General features: G+C 38.8%; 1 protein-coding gene across 1 annotated transcript in view; it reads left to right on the top strand.

Annotated features, from left to right (window-relative positions):
• GINM1 (glycosylated integral membrane protein 1) overlaps positions 1-18,851 on the top strand; it is a 33,059-nt gene extending 14,208 nt beyond the window's left edge. Inside the window, exons 3-8 of the mRNA XM_058169860.1 lie at positions 2,679-2,775; positions 5,865-5,998; positions 9,854-10,010; positions 11,558-11,688; positions 13,782-13,945; positions 15,794-18,851. Coding sequence (XP_058025843.1) covers positions 2,679-2,775; positions 5,865-5,998; positions 9,854-10,010; positions 11,558-11,688; positions 13,782-13,945; positions 15,794-15,896 — 786 coding nt within the window. The 3' untranslated portion in view covers positions 15,897-18,851. The remainder of the gene's footprint in view (positions 1-2,678; positions 2,776-5,864; positions 5,999-9,853; positions 10,011-11,557; positions 11,689-13,781; positions 13,946-15,793) is intronic.
• Positions 18,852-18,883: the final 32 nt, after the last annotated feature.

Below are 18,883 nucleotides of genomic sequence, written 5' to 3'. Positions count from 1 at the left end.
AGAGGGATTTGCAAATATTTTCACGGCCCTCTTCTTGATTCGTGCAGTATACAGGTCCTCAATGGAAGGCAAGTTGGTAGCAATTATTTTTTCTGCAGTTCTAATTATCCTCTGAAGTCTGTGTTTTTCTTGTTGGGTTGCAGAACCGAACCAGACAGTTATAGAGGTGCAAATGACAGACTCAATAATTCCTCTGTAGAATTGGATCAGCAGCTCCTTGGGCAGTTTGAGCTTACTGAGTTGGCGCAGAAAGAACATTCTTTGTTGTCCTTTTTTAATGATGTTTTGATGATAGCTGACCAGTTGAGATCTTGCGATATGATAGAACGCAGAAATTTGAAGGTTTCTACTGTTGATACTGTGTTGTCAAGTATTGTGAGAGGTGGAAGTATGGAGGGGTTTCTCCTAAAGTCTACCACCATTTCTACGGTTTTGAGTGTGTTCAGTTCCAGATTGTTTTGGTTGCACCACAATGCTAATCGTTCGACCTCTCGTCTATATGCGGATTCGTCATTGTCTCGAATGAGACCAATCACTGTTGTGTCATCTGCGAACTTCAGTAGCTTAACAAATGGATCATTGGAGATGCAGTCATTGGTATACAGAGAGAAGAGAAGTGGGAGAGCACACAGCCTTGGGGGCCCTGTGCTAATTGTACAGGTATTTGATGTGATCTTGCTTAGCTTCACCTGCTGCTTCCTGTTTGTTAGGAAGCTTGTGATCCACTTACAAGTCTGTTCCGGTACCTGTAGCTGGTTTAGCTTAGTTAGAAGAATGTCTGGAATGATGGTATTGAATGCTGAACTAAAGTCTACAAAAAGGACCCTTGCATAGGTCTTTGGAGACTCAAGATGTTGTAGGATGTAGTGCAGAGCCATATTAACAGCATCATCTGTTGATCTATTTGCTCGGTATGCAAATTGCAAGGGGTCTAAGAGCGGATTCGTGATGGTTTTCAGGTAGGAAAGCACTAGCCTTTCAAAGGTTTTCATGACTACAGATGTTAGAGCAACTGGTCTGTAGTCATTCAGTTCCTTGATGGTGGGCTTCTTCGGCACTGGGATGATGGTAGAGCGTTTGAAGCAAGAAGGAACATAGCAAATCTCTAGTGATTTATTGAAAATATGGGTGAAGATGGGGGCCAATTGGTCAGCACAGACTTTTAAGCAAGAAGGAGTTATCTTGTCTGGGCCTGGAGCTTTTCCTTGCTTTTGTCTGTGAAATAGGTCCTGCACTTCCTTTTCTGTGATCACTAGGGGTTGTGAACCGAATGAAATGGGGTCAGTTGTAGGAGGCTTGGCTGTTGTTGGTGTGTCTGAGATGGGGGTTATGGAGATAGGTGGCTGTAGTTTCCTTTCAAACCTGCAGTAAAACTCATTCAGGTCATCTGCCAGTTGTTGATTACCTTCAGCCTGGGAAGGAGGTTTGCCATAGCCGGTGATATTTTTAAGAGTTTTCCACATGTTTGCTGGTTCATTTGCTGAAAATTGATTCTTTAGCTTTTCAGAGTAGCTTCTTTTTGCTGCTCTTATCTCCCTTAGGAGCCCAAGGTACCAGTCTGAGTTAAAGGACTGGTTTAATTTAACAGAATAATTAATAAAGTGAGGGTCCTTGGTGCTCTCTGAGCTTGGTTGTTTTCTGGCAGACATTTCGTTACCCAAACTAAATAACTGTTCTGTTAATGCTTGTAAACAAAACTGAGAAGCAGTGGCATGAGTATCTAAGTTAGAGCCAGAAATTAGATTTTTTTAAAGGTTTCAATGACTTCCTGACAGTGTTACGTTCTGCTTCTTGCCCCTCTTGCAAGACCTCAGTTTTTCCACACAGAGATACTTCACAGGTTATATTTTTAATCCAAGATCACTAAAATCAGTGGCAATCCAGTAAGAGATCAAACCGGTTTGGTGCAGTGGGTAAGGCCCCAGGCTAGAAACCAGGAGTTGAGGACTTCTAGTCTTGCCTCTTAGCCACAAAGCTAGCTGGATCTATCTCATCTCAGCCCTATGAAGAAGATAATGGCACGCTACATCTGAAATCTTACCAAGAAGAACACAACAGAATAATAGAGTTGGAAGGGACCTTGGAGATCATCTAGTCCAACCCTCTGTGTGAACAGGAGGCCCATTTCAGACAAATGACTGTCCAGTCTCTTCTTAAAAGCCTCCAGCGATGGAGCACCCACAACTTCTGAAGGCAAGCTGTTCCACTGATTGATTGTTCTCACTGTTACGATTGTGCAAGGATTTGCCTAGGCCAGGGGTCTGCAAACTTGGATCTTTCAAGACTTGTGGACTTCAACTCTCAGAGCTTTGCTGGCTGAGGAACTCTGGGAGTTGAAGTCCACAAGTCTTAAAAGAGCCAAGTTTGCAGACCCCTGGCCTAGGCAGTCACCAGGGCTCCGCATTGAATCAAAGGGACCAGAAGACAAACAAACGAGTGAGGGATCAGAATGGGATGTCTTTTAATTCTTTTAAAGCATGAAAACACAGTGATGGCAATTTTATCAGCATATTTGGACGGTAACTAATTTTGAATCTCTTATATTTATGACTTATTTTGATAATTGCTCTCTATGTAAATTAAACAAAACTTGGTCAGACTTGTGTTTTGAAATGTATAAAACCCTCTTTTTATGATCCTGTACATTCAATATATATTATTCTGTGGATTTTTTAAAGGTTGTCCTTAATATTACTTATGTGAATGGTCAAGTGTATGTAAATGACTTTCCACTGAAGAGCGGAGTCACGCGGATAAAATGTCAAACTTTAATCTGTAAGTATTTCTTAATTCGCTATCTGGATTGTATGTTCCTCTATAACTCCATAGAGGTAGTCCTCGGCTTATGACTTTGATTGGGACTGAGATTTCAGTTGCTAAGTGATTGTAGTCACTAAGTGAGTCATGCCAATGTTACGACATTTTTGCTGCATTCGTTGAGAGAATCAATATGGTCATTAAGCAAATCTGGCTTCCCTTTGGCTTTGCTTCTCTGAAGCCCCCTGGAAGGTCACCAATGGCAATCATGCAACCTCAGGATGCTACAGTCATCATAAATGTATGCTAGTTGCCAAGCACCCAAATTTTGATCACATGACTTGCAAGGATGTTGCGACAGTGGTAAGTGTAAGGACTGAACATGAATCACTTTTTCTAGCACCATTGTCACTTTCAATGGTCATTAAATTAATAATTGTAAGGTGAGGAATAATTTAATAGTTGTTTGCATCCCCAGAGCCACTTTTTGTGAGTTGGGCAGGCATTTACATTTGATAAATAACTTCCATCACTAACCAAAAAAAAAACCCCTCTGCATATAAATTAGAAACAATATCTTGTTTTCATTTCTAAATAATTCAAGTTTATTTATTGGTGATTGTTAATGGTTTTGAATTAATTCAGGGTAGTTCATTATTGCGTCCATAACCAAATACAAATGGAGATTAGAAGCTGATTTTAGGAAAGCCCTCAGCAAGTTCCTGTTTGGTTAATTTAATTGTGTCGCAGGCTGAGCTGTAGAAACTCAAGGATGTGACTCCACCCTGATAAGTCCTGTCCGTCTCCTCTCACGCCCAGCACACATCCAGCTGAGTTGGTGAAGGAGAAAAACAGCATGATTTCAGATAATCTTAGCAAAACACTTATTAATGAGACTTTCCTAATTCATATTTTCTGTAAATAAAAAATGGGGATTTTTCTTGTAAGGATAATACCCAGCACACAGAAATTTAAAACAATACTTATTAGAAAAAGCAAACATTCTGGCTTGTTTACTTTTTTTGCTATTATGTGCCTTCCATTGAAACAAAAGATCCTGATTGGATACATAAGCATAAGTTTATGAAGCCACAGCAATTACGTGCTATTTATGAATTTTTTATACACTAAATATTTACTTGATATACTGGTTGGGGCGAGTTTCAAGGTTAGCTTTTAAGATAATCTACTCTTTAGTCAAGGACACTCTAGAACACTTTAAAACTGGTTCTTAACAGTTTAGAGCAATAGACATAAAAAGTTGCTGCAGAAGAAGTGAATGCCAACAGGGGTTCATTGTGGCCTTTTAGAGGGACTCCCTCCTGTGTTTTCTAGCATTAAACTAGCTCTAATACAGGTTTGTATCCTCAACTTACAGCCATTCATTTAACAACCATTCAAAGTTACAATGGCATTGAAAAAAGTGACTCACAACTGGTCCTCACATTTAACTACTGTAGCACCTCCAGGTTTACATGATCAAAATCAGGGTGCTTGGTAACTGGCCTGTATTTACACTGTTTGCAGCATCCTGGTATCACGTGAATTGCCATTTGCAATCTTCCTAGCTGGCTTCTGACAAGTGGGGGAAACCGAATTCACATATTGACTGCATGATTCATTTAATAACTGCAATGATTCATTTAACCATGGCAAAAAAAGGTCATAAAAATGGGTGTGACTGACTTAATAATCACTTTCCTTAGCAACAGAAATTCTGGTCCCAACTGTGAACACAAGTCAAGGACTACCTGAATAGACATAATCCAAAGCAGGGCTATCAAACTTGTGGCCAGTGGGCTGGACGCGTCAGGTGCTGGCCACGCCCACACCCAGTTTAGCAAAGGGGGAAAAAAGACATAATATGTCATGTGATGACACGAGTTTGACACCCCTGATCTAAAGAGACAAAATCCTTCTCGATTGATGGGGTTTTACTGTGGAAAAGTATACAATTCATTTGGTTCTCAAACAAAATTTCATTTGCTGTAATATAATAACTAATTACCTTTAGTGCTCTGAATTTCTATTAAATTCTGAAGAGAATCACGTGAGTTTGAGAACTTGCATTGCATCATGTTTTTCTCCAGATATAAGAAGCAGAATGTTTGCCTGCAAATCATCACTGACTTTACTGGATTAAATGGAATGGGAGGAAGTTAGATTAGGGAGATTCAGGACTCATAATACAGAAAGCCATGGGAACAAGTCCTTGACGCTACAAAACTGGATCTCAGTTCAGTGATGCATAATAAATGCCAAGGCTTCTGTGCCACACAGACATCTTGATGATAGTTGTATTCTATGCAAATTTAATTTAATACGGTGACAGCAGTAATTACTATTCTCCTACTGAAATCAGTGTTAGTGTACATGGCTGGAGAGGAAAAGAAGTTGGGTGTTAGCATAGTAGCAACGAGCTACATAATTGAGAGAAACCTACCTTACAGGAGGACAGCTTCCATTTGAAAATGAGGAGAAAATAGTTCAAGAGGTTGTCACTGTGTTCTATTCCATACGTTCTATAGTGGCTTGGATTTTCGATGCTTTAGTTTGGATTGAATACGTTAAATGTAAATCTAAATACCTTCTGTCAACTCTTTTGTTCAGTGATTTCTGGGGCCCACCTAGTATAAGTAGAACTGCTTGATATTTTAATGTTCCCTTTAGGTGTAAGAGTTATATAAAGTGAGTTTATCCTAGTAATTCAGTACCTTCCATCAACTAGTATGGAGAGGGGTATTCGACTTGATTCAATGAGTTGAAGAACCTAGAGAGCAGATTTGGGAAGAAAGGAACTGCCCTCAGGGCAGGAGGGAAGAAGACAGAGTGGCAAAGTGTAATTGTGCAAAACTTGATATTTGTAGGAGACAATCTAGAAAGTAGAAAATATTCCTGTTTCCATTTTAATAATCTATTTAGCCCTCTGCCATTTCTCCCAAAAATACAGTAATTGTGAAATCTAGTCAGCTAGTTATATTAGTACCACATTGAATTGCAATAAGGCATCCAATCCAGTTTGCAACACTATTTTAATGTGTAACTTGTTTCTAGAGATTTTGTTTCTCTGTGTGGCCTCTATATGACACACAGTTATTTGTTGATAGTGAAGAATGGAAACCATGATACCTTAGGAATTGTCAGCGTTCGCATTATGATTCATGAGTGGCCATTGGCGTCCAGCTCCAACTTGCAATTGATTGTTGTTCAGGAAGAAGTGACCAATATCGACGAAAAGCAGGCAAGTATTCTTTTTCTAAATCATTGTATTTACTAGCTTAGGTATAAATCCATAGTGGAAGATTGTTTTTGTAGAATGATTACATATTTTAGTTCTGTGTTTTATCTTTTGCCAACAAACCAAGAATACTGCTGTCTGATGTTATATAATTCTGTGTCCTCTTTTATATCAGAATATGTACTTTTTTAATTTGAAAAGCCCTCAAAATCAACATCCTTTAGATATTCTTTTTTTACAGGAATTTTGATAGTATCTATACAATTATATTTTAAGAATGTTTATATATATTACGTATCTCCAGGAAATGGAGGAAAGGAAATGGCTAACTTTTTAAAAGCAGCTACTTTGTATAGTATTGAGTTTTTTGTTGTATAAGGGTAAAGGGTAAATTGGCCATACATTGAGCTTAATTCTTGGTGACCTCATGGATAGATCCTTGCAGTTTTCTCGTCAACAATATGCAGTGGGATTTTTTTTCAACTTTCCAGTCTAATATACAGTTATGGTATTTCATGATGATCTTCATTTGATTATTAACCAGGACTGCTCCTGCTTAGCTTTCCAATTAAGGAAAGATCTGGCTAATGCCACATGCTCAGACCTCATTGGCATAGACTTCCTCAGAATAATTTTTAATATCAAAGATAGTTCTAAGATTTGCTGTTGGGTGTTATTATTCATTCGTTTTTACTTTGTAAAATGTAGGAGAGAGTAAAGATCTGAATAATTAATTTTGAAAATCCTAATAATAATAATTTTTGGAATTAACACACATTTTGCTCTTCTGCCAGCATTGAATAGGATCAGCCAAGATCTCCATCTGATATTCCTGGTATTAACAATATCTAATACTTTTTGTCTTGGCCATATATTTACCCTTGTTCAGAATCTGGAGCAAATATGCTTTCATGCAAACCCTCCCAATAATTTAGAAAGGTTCTACTTAAAATTCCCATGTATTAGACCGTAAATCATTTTCATTGCAATGCTTATGGAAATGCCTTCCTGTGGAACACAAATCCTTAAAAATAGTACAGGAGAATTTCAGATAAGATACCTGTTTCAGGCTGATTTTATTTTGAATTTGACCACAAACTTCCACCACATATTGTAGAAAGGAGCTATGAAAATAGCAACTTTCTTACAGTTGGCACATTTAATCATATATATGATCCAAAATTGGAGGAATCCATACCCTGCTAAGGTTATGGATTCAAGAACTTGACCACTTGTTTAGAACATATTTTTTAAATTCTAGAGGAGAAAACCTCCTATATTCACTTGCATATTACATTGGACAGTTCTGGGATGTTGGATTATTTTTAGTACTATCACTGTTTATGAAACACTTTTAGACAAGTGGAGTGGATAAATTGATCAATTCTGCCAGGAAGCAGCTTTCAGTTTGTTTAAACGCCAAATTATTTAAGACTCTCTCATTTCTGATTGAAGAGATAAACCTTGACTTTATTTTATTCTGGGAGCCTCCCAGATTGTCTGGTGATAAAGGTTTCTCAACTACAGTGTCTGCATAAAAAAACATCTTTCCTAGTAAGATTTTTATTGCAGGAAAGGTTCTAATAGATAAGAACCAAGGGTAGTTTTCTTTGTTTTTAGATTCTTAGTTTATGAATTCAGTTTTGGACAAGTTCTTCTATCTTGCAGGGCCATCATTCAGTCATAGAATATTTGATGCGGTCCATAAGTCCATTGATCTTTCATGCAACTCCTCCTCTTGGAGAGAATCATTCACAATCATTCAGCATCTTAAGCATGGTTACTCCAACCGCAGCTCCTAGGTATCTTTATTCAGATACATGCCCCATTGGTTCATTTGCTTCCAGTTAATCAATTTCATTATTTGGGATGGTATTTGGATCACTGGGCTGCAAATTTCTTATCACAGAAAAGTCGCAACAGCAAAATAATCATGAGTCTTATTTTTGGCCGATCGGAAGCAAAAAACAAAATTCATTTTATGAAAGCAGATAGTTCTTGCTTACTGTCTCATTTAACAACCATTGGAAGTTAAGATAATGTAAAGAAAAGTTTTGAAACCAATCCTTGCGTTTAAGACCATTGCAGCATCCTGGGGTCTTGTGATTACTGTTTGTGTGCTTCACAACAAGTTTCTGACAAACAGGGTAATGAAGACAGAAGTAAAATTAGAGGTTGCAATCATATGATGTCTTGCTTAATGACTGAGTGGGAAGTATTGTTGTAAGCCTGTTGTGGTCACATGGTTTTTCATTTAGCAACTGTGATATTTGGCAACAAAGTTGCTGGTCCCTATTATGGGCACTAAGCAAGGACTACTGATAATTAGGAAACAAACTGAAAATAAAATGCTGTTAGGGTTGAATATTGAGTACAGGTAGACCTCGAGTTACGATCACAATTGAGCCCAAAATTTACGTTGCTACGTGGAACATTTGTCAAGTGAGTTTGGTCCCATTTTACGACTTTTCTTGCCACTGTTGTTAAGTCAATCACTGCAGTTTTTAAGTTAGCAACCTGGTTGTTAAGTGAATCTGACTTCCCCATTGACTTTGCTTGTCAGAAGGTCGCAAACGGATCGCATGTGCCCAGGACACTGCAACGGTCATAAATATGAGTCAGTTGCCAAGCATCTGAATTTTGATTATGTGATCATGGGGATGCTGCAACATTCATAAGTATAAAAAATGGTCATAAGTTACTTTCTTCAATGCCATTGTAAACTTTGAACGGTCACTGAATGAACTGTTGTAAGTGGAGGACTACCTGTAGTCCTTGTCTGAGTTAAGGAGAGTTATAATCATTCCTTTGAGGTGATAGAGTAGAACTAGGAAGTTCCAGATGCAAGTGAACCCTTCACGGGGAAAAATCACTAGGTGCCTGAGGGCCAATCCCTCTTTTTAGATCAGGGGTCTCCAACCTTGGTCCCTTTAAGACTTGTGGACTTCAACTCTCAGAGTCCCTCAGCCAGCAAAGCTGGCTGAGGAACTCTGGAGTTGAAGTCCACAAGTCTTAAAGGGACCAAGGTTGGAGACCCCTGTTTTAGATCAACCGATCTGATACGAAGTTTTTGCTGTGAAAGAAAAAAAAGAAAGGGAGAAAATATTATTTCCACCTCCTAGAATGAAGATGGAATATTTATTTATCTACATAATTTGTATGCTGCCCATTCCCAAAGATACAGAATTATCATAAAATAAATAATAGCCCACAAAGAAAGAAAGCCTCCCAATATGAGCAAAAATCAACATTGTTAAATGTTGTAAACTGGGGAGTAAAAATTTATGTGTCTCCAGAAGTTGCCTCTTTAGTCACAATTTACTTACACATTTCTAAGTAAAGAATACAATAGTAACTCTTGGGTTATAGATTATTTTCCCTCTAAAAATATTCAGAATTCAGATCATTCACTCAAACAGTACAAATGAAGAAATTAATGTTTGGGTTCAGAATTCATCTGTAATTATTGATTAATTGTTTTGAAAGCCAACATTCTACTTCTTTTCTCACATTGTTTCTCATTGAGAAAATATAATCCATGCTGATGCTAGAAATGGAGCCATTTGCTTTCCCTCTTGGTACGATACACAATATACCTTACATATGAATATGATAATGAATAACAAACGGAGAGCATTTCCTTCTAGTATTTCACGTACTTCATGAGATGAGGGGGGGGGGGAAAGGATAGGAACACATTTAGCTGTCACTTAAACAAAAGCAACTTTTCATCTTGAAATCACTTCTTGCAATACTTGCTCTTTTGTGTCCAGCTTTAAAAAAGCTTGACTGTTTTCCACAACATTCCCAGCGTGTGTGGATAAAAAAGTGGGTCTCATTGTTACACTTCTTTTGCAGGTTAAACAAGACGAAGTGATAGAAATAGATCTATTGGTAAAGGATCAGCAAGTCCTGAGACATACAAACTACACCGTTCCTCTGGAGGAAAGTATGCTGTATTCCAGCCCGAGGAACAATGATATTTTGTTTACACTTCCAAACTTTGCCGGAAAAGGTACTCAGTCTTGTTGCGTTGCAAGAATTGGATTTTGTTTTATTTATTTATTCATTCAGTTTTTATACCCATCCATCTCATGTGTGTGATTCTTATTTTTTTCTTTAAAAAGATGCTATTGAGTTTATTTCTTGCCATTTCACTTAAGGGTTCTGACTTTTTTTTAAGACTTCTTCATAAGAAGGAGTCGATTAAATTAAATGTTAACTGTATCTGGACTCTTCCAGTGTTCATGGACTTTTTAAGTCATTAAATCTGAGGCAGGCAATTATCAGAAAGTTCTTAGCTCAGATTTAATGACTCCACCACTCAGAAAAAGATCATACCAACAGCCATACATTGGCCTCTCTTTTATAGGCAGGTCAAATTAATATGGTTACAACAGGCTTTGTATTTTCTTATGATGTTGTTAGGAAAAAATAAAACATGGGCCAGATCTACTATCAAGTTTCAAATGTGTGTGGATGCCAAATCCTAGGGGAATTGTGATAATTGAAATCCACATGTCTGAAAGTTGCTGAGGTTGAGGGACCTTCTTGGACTAGATGATAGCACAGTTGGCCAACCTATCCAAAGAATGCTCATTAATGCTTCCACTTTAGCTTGAAGGAAGCACCAAGCCAAGAACCAGAGAGATCTGTCCTAGTTCCTGTATTGTTCAACACTTTTATCAATGACTTGGAGGGGGGATCCTTATCAAATTTGCAGATGTCATAAAACTGGGGGATTTGGTTAAAACATTAGATGAAAGAAGATTAAAAAAAGATTTAGGCAGTAGGACGAAATGAATAGAATGGAAATATGTAAAATTCTACATCTTGATAGGAAAAACGTAAAGCCTTAGCATGGGATGTAAGAAACCTGGCTTAGCCTGTCTTGTGAAAAATGCCCTCGTCAATTGTTTGGGATACTTTTAAGAAGAGCACAGTCCAGATCACAAGAAGTAATTGTTCCATTCCATTCCTCCCTGGTCAGACCCCATTTAGAGCAGGGGGCAGCAGAATCCAAAAAGGACAAATCGGAGCAAGTTCAAAGGAGGGCTTGGAAAAGATACCCTATGAGGAATGGTTAGCAAATCTGGATATGCTTAGCATACAGAAGAGAAAATTGAGGGCGATGTGATAGTCTTCAATAAGAATGACTGGATATATTCACTTAGACTTTGTACCCCAGAGAGCAGACCAGAACCAAAGGGTTAAAACTGCAAGGAAGTAGGTTCAGACTAGCTTTTAGAAGGACAAGCTGTCAGCTAGTGCAACAGGCTGCCACATAAAACAGTGAATTTTCTTTTGCCGGAGGACTTCAAACAACGGCTTGGTGATTTCTATCAGAGATTTTCTGATGGAACCCACACCAAGAAGGGGGTTGGAGCAGATGAGCAAAAATCTACACCAACTCTATAATTCTATAAAAGATTTATATAGTTTTGCACTTTTGGACTTTTATTTCTTGTCCTTACTCTGCTTCTTTTTACTGGCTCAAAGTGTTTGTTTTTTTTAAATAACACACCAACCGATCAACCTGTCTTTTTGATTTTTGTAAAATAGATGTTGAAAGTCCTTTACAAACAACCAGCCTCTACCTTCTCAGGCAAGTAGAAACTACTGTGGATGAACAGACAATGCCTGGCAAATTGCCAGAGACTCCACTCAGAGCAGAGCCACCATCATCTTATAAGGTATATTTTTTTGTCACAATGATTGTGAAAAGTAAATATCATGGTCGCCTAATTTGAGTTAATGGATATGTAAGGGAATTACTGGTGCCTCGTGTATCTGGTATCTCCTCAGTCACTCTATCTAAGAAGCTACGTCCAACAAAAATAAAAAGGCACGGAAATAAGGGGGTAACTAGAAGGGAGCTAAAAAAGTGCAGATGGGGTTGCAACAGGGGTGAAATTCAGCCGGTTCTGACAGGTTCTGGAGAACCGATAGTAGAAATTTTGAGTAGTTTGGAGAACCAGCAAATACCACCTCTGGCTGGCCCCAGAGTGGGGTGGGAATAGGGATTTTGCAGTAACCTTCCCCTGGGGTAGGGTGGGAATGGAGATTTTACAGTATCCTTCCCCTGCCATGCCCACCAAGCCACTCCCACCAAGCCACACCACGCCCACTAAGCCACGCCCACAGAACTGGTAGTAAAAAAAAAGGATTTCACCACTGGGTTGCAACTGTGTGCTCATTTCTACATGCATATCGTACAGATATTAAGGAGTGTGGCTTCATAGAGACATGACCCTCATGCCCAGATTATGGCATCTCCCCCAATTCCCCCTTCGCCTGATGCTCCCACGGGTATGTGTATATGTTATGCCTTTGAGTCACTGTTGGCTCCTAGTGACTATCTCAACTAATGAGGTGCTCTCTGAGCTTGGTTGTTTTTTTGAAGATGTTTCATTACCTCAACTAGGTAACATCAGTGCAACAGCTGATGATACCATCTGCAAGAAAACAACCAAACTCAGAGAGCACCAGGAACCTCTCATTTCAATCCTGTTATACAAATATTCTCCTTTATTGGTATCTCAACTAATCACTGCAGTTTTCTTGGCAAGATTATAGAAATGGTCTGGACTTGCTTCCTTCCTAGGGCTGAGAGGGAGTGACTGGCCCAAGGTTACCTACCTTGCTTTGTGCCTCAGGCATTAGTCTCCCAATTTTCCTGATGCTCATGGAGGTAGCTGACAGGTTACTAGCTTGATATTCTCCTGATCGGCTACTCTCAAAAGTTAGTACAGATGGTCTCACTGATGGTAATTGGGACCAGGAACTCCCTCACTAAGCAATGCAGTTGTAAGGCATGATGTCACATGACTGTGATGATGGCAGTTCCAGCACTCCTAGTTGCCAGCGTTAGTGAATCCATCACATAGTCCTGCAGTCATGTGATTGCCATTAGTAACCTCTTGTCAGCTTCTTTATCAATTTTACTTGATGAAGATACCAGCAGTGAAGGTTGGAAGTGACAATCACATGACTGCAGGATGCCACAATGTTGCAATTGTGAGCTTGTCACTGCGCACCTAAATTATGATCAGGTGGGGCGGTTGCAATTATGAGGACCTGGCATAAGTACCCCTCACTCACTGCTGTTGTAACTTCAAACAATTGCTGAATGAGCATACGTTAAGTGAGGAGCACCCATAAGCTATGTCAGGAGAACTGCACCAGAGCAGGCAGAAGTTCAGCCAGGACTTAAGTGTATCTCCCATCAGAAGCTAGGCCCTGCTAAATTCACTCATCCAGAACAATCGGGCTCCCCTGAGATTAATGCTGGGGTCCATGTCTGCTCATCAGAAAGATTATGAAAAGAGTAAGGTGCTCCCAGATAGCTGTAAGGCAGCTGATAGCCCCTTCACTCAGCGGTATTCCCTAGAAGCCACATATAAGGTAAGCAATATAGTTTACCAGGAAAAGTTATTTCAGCTTCAGGGACTTGGGTTTCTTTGTTTTCCCGGTTAAGCACGTGTGAAAGGGGCTATAAAGCCTGAGCTGGGTTAAAGTTAACTTCAGAAAAGAAAACAATTAAAAAAATGAAATTAGGGGCTTAGTTAAAAAGAAGTTGAACAATGATGTGGGAAAAGATGCCAAGGAATTTTCAAGTGGGAAAAAGAGTAATGTTTGAAAAGATATATATGTGCCACATATATGTGAAGTTCCCACATCATGACAGAAGTATAAAATTATAAATTGATGCAACAACCAACCAAAGAAAAATGGGCTTTTGTAGGTGTCGTACTGGATTTCATTGGTTATGTTATTATTTTTGCAGGTGATGTGCCAGTGGGTAGAAGATCTGAGAAAGGAGCTTTGTACATTTTGGCTCAATTCTTTTCCTGTATTTTTTAATTTTATGGAGGTCATTGTGGTTGGAGTTGTAGGAGCAACTCTAATCCTAAAAGTATTAAAAGTATTTTGTCCCTCATGTGAAACCAGGTAAGCGTCTTTTTTTTTTAATCCTTAAAACAACTTTCCTTGGGTGATAGAGGTTTCATATAATTTATTTATTCAAGCTAGGCTAGTTAAATTGATAAACAAAAGTAATCCACAGGGTTTATAGCCTGTTAAAGAACTAATGTACCCCACCTGAGGTCTTGATTTGGTGACCTTATAAAACCAATCATAAATATTAATTATTAATGGGAAATGATCACCAAAGGATTCAAAAAGTGAGGATGCTAAATGCATTTCTCTCTTATCTTTTCCCCCTCCGGCAAGAGCTCTGCTTAGAGCACGCCCACTAAGTGGGAAGGGAAGGAAAGATACTCCTGTTTGGTTCCTCCCCATCCCTCCGTAGCCGTACAAAAGCAGCATCTGATAAAGATGAAGTGCTTTAGATGACAGAATTGATTTTGTTCTTCCAATAATTACAAACAGGAGCCAGATACATAGCAATAGTCCCAGAGGAATCTTCTCCATGCCCCATAGGTCTCATCTCTACTTTTTCATACACATTTCAACATAATTGGCATTGGAAGAAATGAGGAACGCGTCAGAGTCAGACAGGTCGGGTTATGGAGCCTCAGAAAAGCTCTGAAAGATTTATGGTAAATCATCCCGAAAGCTATCAGTATCTCCTGCTTGCTCAGACTTAGGGGGCCAATTAGCATTGCCATTAGCATCCCTCTCATGGTTTTTAAACCTCTAATGGCTGAAGGAGCCCTACCTGTGGAAGGCCCATTCACAATGCCACCCACTCATATATTATTATACATAGGTGAGTCATGACTGCTTTCTTTAGAAATACTTCATGGCAAGTAGGGCCTCTGGTGGCTCAACAGAGTAATGCAGTCTGTTATTAACAGCAGTTGCTTGCAATTACTGCAGGTTTAAGCCCCACCAGGCCCAAGGTTGACTCAGCCTTCCATCCTTTATAAGGTAGGTAAAATGAGGACCCAGATTGTTGGGGGCAATAAGTTGACTTTGTATATAATATACAAAAGGATGAAGACTATTGCTTGACATAGTGTAAGCCGCCCTGAGTCTTCGGAGAAGGGCGGGATATAAATGCAAATTTAAAAAAAAAAGTACCAGATTGTTTCAGGTAGTAATCATTCATTGCACACTAGAAATAAAGATGAGGAAATAAAAATGAAGAAAAGGAAAACCCTAGTTCTCATAAATCGGGTGTCAAATTCAAGGCCCAGGGGCCAGATCCAGCCCACGGGGTGCTTAGATGTGGCCCACGGGACTGCCCTAGAAACAGCAAAGGACTGGCCCGCAGTGCTTCTGCCAACAAAAACGCTCCATTTTCAGCCATGATGGCCTCCTGCTGCCCTCTGCCAATGAAAACGGAGCTCAGGGGGCACACGTGGCCATTGCAGCTGAAAAGAGAGCTCAGGAGCCTGTTTCCATTGGCAGAGCACTCGGGCCACCACAGACGACCCCAATACGAGTGACGTCAAGATGTCCGTGCCCACCCTGGCCACGCCCACCCCAGCTCCTATGGTCAAACACAATCTTGATGCGGCCCTCAATAAAATCGAATTTAACACCCCTGTCATAAATCATTTAGATGAAAATGTTAGTCCTTTGGGAGTACTGATATTGGAAGAAACAGGTGAATGAAAATGGGTTTTTTTCTAGATAACATTCATCCTGAGAATTCTTTGAAACAAGATTTAATTACATTTTAATCTTTGCAATATATATAGGCCATTTTCAGAAACCAATGATCTGGTTTTAGTGGCTGAAACACTTTTCCTTAGTTGTTTTAACTGTGAAGTTGAAATGTTTATATATGATATTTCTGAAGTTAGCATTTTAACTGTTTTTCCCCCCTAGGGGAGTCCTTCAACTTGATGCCAATGTCATACCTGTGGCTGCAATAAGTTTACTTCCAGCAATTCCAGAGAAGACAAACAACGTAGAGGAGAAATGTATTTAAAAAATATGAGTACTGTAATTATTTCAGTTTGTTGACCTAATGAACTTGGCACTTGGATCTTAATATATTACTTAATTCAGCCTTCTGAATGTACTGTCCTCTAGACTTCAGGACTACAACTTCCAGTATTCATAAATAATTGCAGTACTGACATATCTAGAGGAATCTAGTTTGGGAACTGCTGATTTCACAGCAGTTCTCAGCTTGCTGTTTTTATTAAATTTATGAATGATTCATATTTAAAGGGGAATTAAGGCTGAGGCCCAGACTAATTTTTGGATTTTTTTCATTTCAACCTTATAATGTATTCTTGGCTGAAAAAACAACAACAACCCAGTTTCCTTACATAAGGACTTCAGTAAGTTCTAAGTTCTGTGAAGTAATTTCCTGCTCCCTGAAATGATATCTTCTTTGTATCTTCCCAACTATATTGGCTGCAGGACACACAAGGCTAATCCAGGAAATTTGACTCAGATTAATGGAACAGAATAAGTAGCATCAACAGGAGCATCGACTTGTGATAATACTAAAAGCTATTTTAGGCCTTTAAGCGTGCCTTATGGGGGTAGTCAAAAGCATAAGAGTTTTCATACTGTTCTGACAGTAAACATTGGTGCAATTTTTGTTTGGATTTTCCAAAAATATTGTAAGCACTTTCAGGGTCTTTGCTACTGAATTTATGAACATTTGTAAAAAATGTGCTTCTTAAACACTTACAATATACACTACAAATGTCTTTTATCCAGGAATACAAAATGTCTAAAAGTACTGTATAAATCCAGAGCATTTTTATATACCAATTTGTAAGATCATCAGATATTATTGCAAATTTGCATCTTGAGATAAATTGGAGACCATCTTTTTTCAAATTTGAACAGGGAGCAAATCTGGATCCAGTCCATTGCATTTGCCAAGTACTCTTATCGTGTTCTAGTTGTAGTTAAATATGAAGTAGGATCTTGTGGCTTCAACTGTCCATAATGTTTGGGTGTGACTATAATTACAAGCAGTTTGTTTCAACTGAGTTGTAAGTCACTGTTTCTCATTTATAAAAATCCATAATTGGTGTTTGAAAATGCTGCTGATCAGGAAATACTGTAGAGCTCACGTTTCCTTTCCTATGTCTGTGAACATTATGTTAATAGAAGTTTTGGTGAATGCTGAAATAAGGTGTTTCAAGTTGTTAGCACATTTACTAAATGAGAGGCACAGTCCATTGATGTTCATCGTTCCAAAACTAAATTTACCTAGGACATTTTTTCAGTTTTCCTTATTGCTACCAACACAGGCATTTATTTCATCAGCAACCAAGAATATTGAAATAACATTGTAGAAGAAGATCACCAAAAATATTGCAGTTGCTGCATCATACTTTGCTGCCTTATTGGTACAGTTCAATGGAAGACACATCAGAAAGGCAAATGGCACTATTGTGTGCTTTGGAATTGAATAACTGAGTTGCGGACGCAATTATATCCAACTGCTTTAAAACTGTTCTAGAAGACATTTCAGTTCAACCAATTGTTGATAGTCCCAATGGCAACATTGAAAAAGGTGAGCACAGAATCTCAAATAAAGGCTGTCATCCGTTAGTTTAAAAAGTGTGAAAGCTACTCAAACAGTTGATGTCATTGCTGAAGCACTACAGCCAGGTGGTGGTGATACATTAGATTGTATCTAATACTAAAATACAGAATAGGAAATAAGTGCCTTTTTTTTTAAAGAGCCTTTTTCCTAGGGCTGAGAGAAAGAGGGATTGGCCTAATTAACAGCTGGTTTTGCACCTAAGGTAGAACTAGAATCCATGGTTTCAAGCCCAGTGCCTTTAACCACTATATGAACCTCTGTGGCTTAACCATATGTTCTGACAAGAGCAAGGTATTCACAACTAATGATTCTTGGGCAACCATCAACTTCGATAGAGCTCAGCTTGAGCAACTTCGGTAATTTAAATAAGTTGTCCAAGAACAGAAAATTGTTGCCACAGTTGGTATCAGTCATCAAATCAGCCAGACTGCCTCAATCTTCAGTATGTGGATATGTTGCCCTGGTGAAAAAGCCAAAATGCAATTCATGTAATTGTGACAATGTTGCTGTATATGGTGCAGAATCTTGCTTCAAACTAATTTGAATTTTTTTTGAAGTTTTCCCAATGTGCTGTCTCCCATTTCTATTATTGTATATTAGGAACTTCAGTTTATGACAGAAGGTTACATGAAAAGAGATACTGCAACCAGCCCATTATAGCTGATGAGGTTCTGGAGCATTTGAGGCAATCATTTGGGCACATCTGCATAACTTAATGCCCACTTTCTTATTATTCTGGAAATCATTCTGTGGGTTGGAAAAGTATATGATCAGCTCTTAAAGAAACTTGGCTGGAGCATGTAACAAAACTCTGACTCAATAAAAGTGAAATAGCTGGGCCACAGCAAACGAACATGGAGGAATGTGCTGTGATGTCAGCAGACACAGAGCACTTAAGCTAAGCATTGGTTAAACTATAGGTTACCAAATGGGAGTTCAGGACTTGAAGCAAGCAAGATGAGTAATATAAAACATTTAGGTGAACATTCTGAAAAATCGAAAACTTCCAAGGCGTTTTTAAAAAAATAGAATATTAGTTGGGCAGATGGAAGATCTATAGCAAGGGTTTCCAACCCTGGGCCAGTCTGTGACCTGTTAAGAACTGAGCTGCATAGCTGGAGGTGAGTGGTGGGCGAGTAAAACCAAAACCATCACCACCACTCCAGTCTCTGCAAAAACTGTTTTCCGTGAAACTGGTCCCTAGTGCCAAAAAGGTTGGGGACTGCTAATCTACAGTACTTACTTCAAATGTCTTATTTTCTGTATGGGACATCTAGATGTCCCTCAAGCAGCTTTATGTTTGAAAACAGCAGCTGTCACTTACTGTTCTCTTGTGCAATTCCTGTTCAAATAAATCTATCACACCAACTTTGTCAAAGTCCCATTGATGGATTGACTTG

Source organism: Ahaetulla prasina, chromosome 1 (assembly GCF_028640845.1).
Source record: "Ahaetulla prasina isolate Xishuangbanna chromosome 1, ASM2864084v1, whole genome shotgun sequence".
NCBI classification, from domain to species: Eukaryota; Metazoa; Chordata; class Lepidosauria; order Squamata; family Colubridae; genus Ahaetulla; species Ahaetulla prasina.
This window is presented reverse-complemented; position numbering and strand designations above follow the sequence as displayed.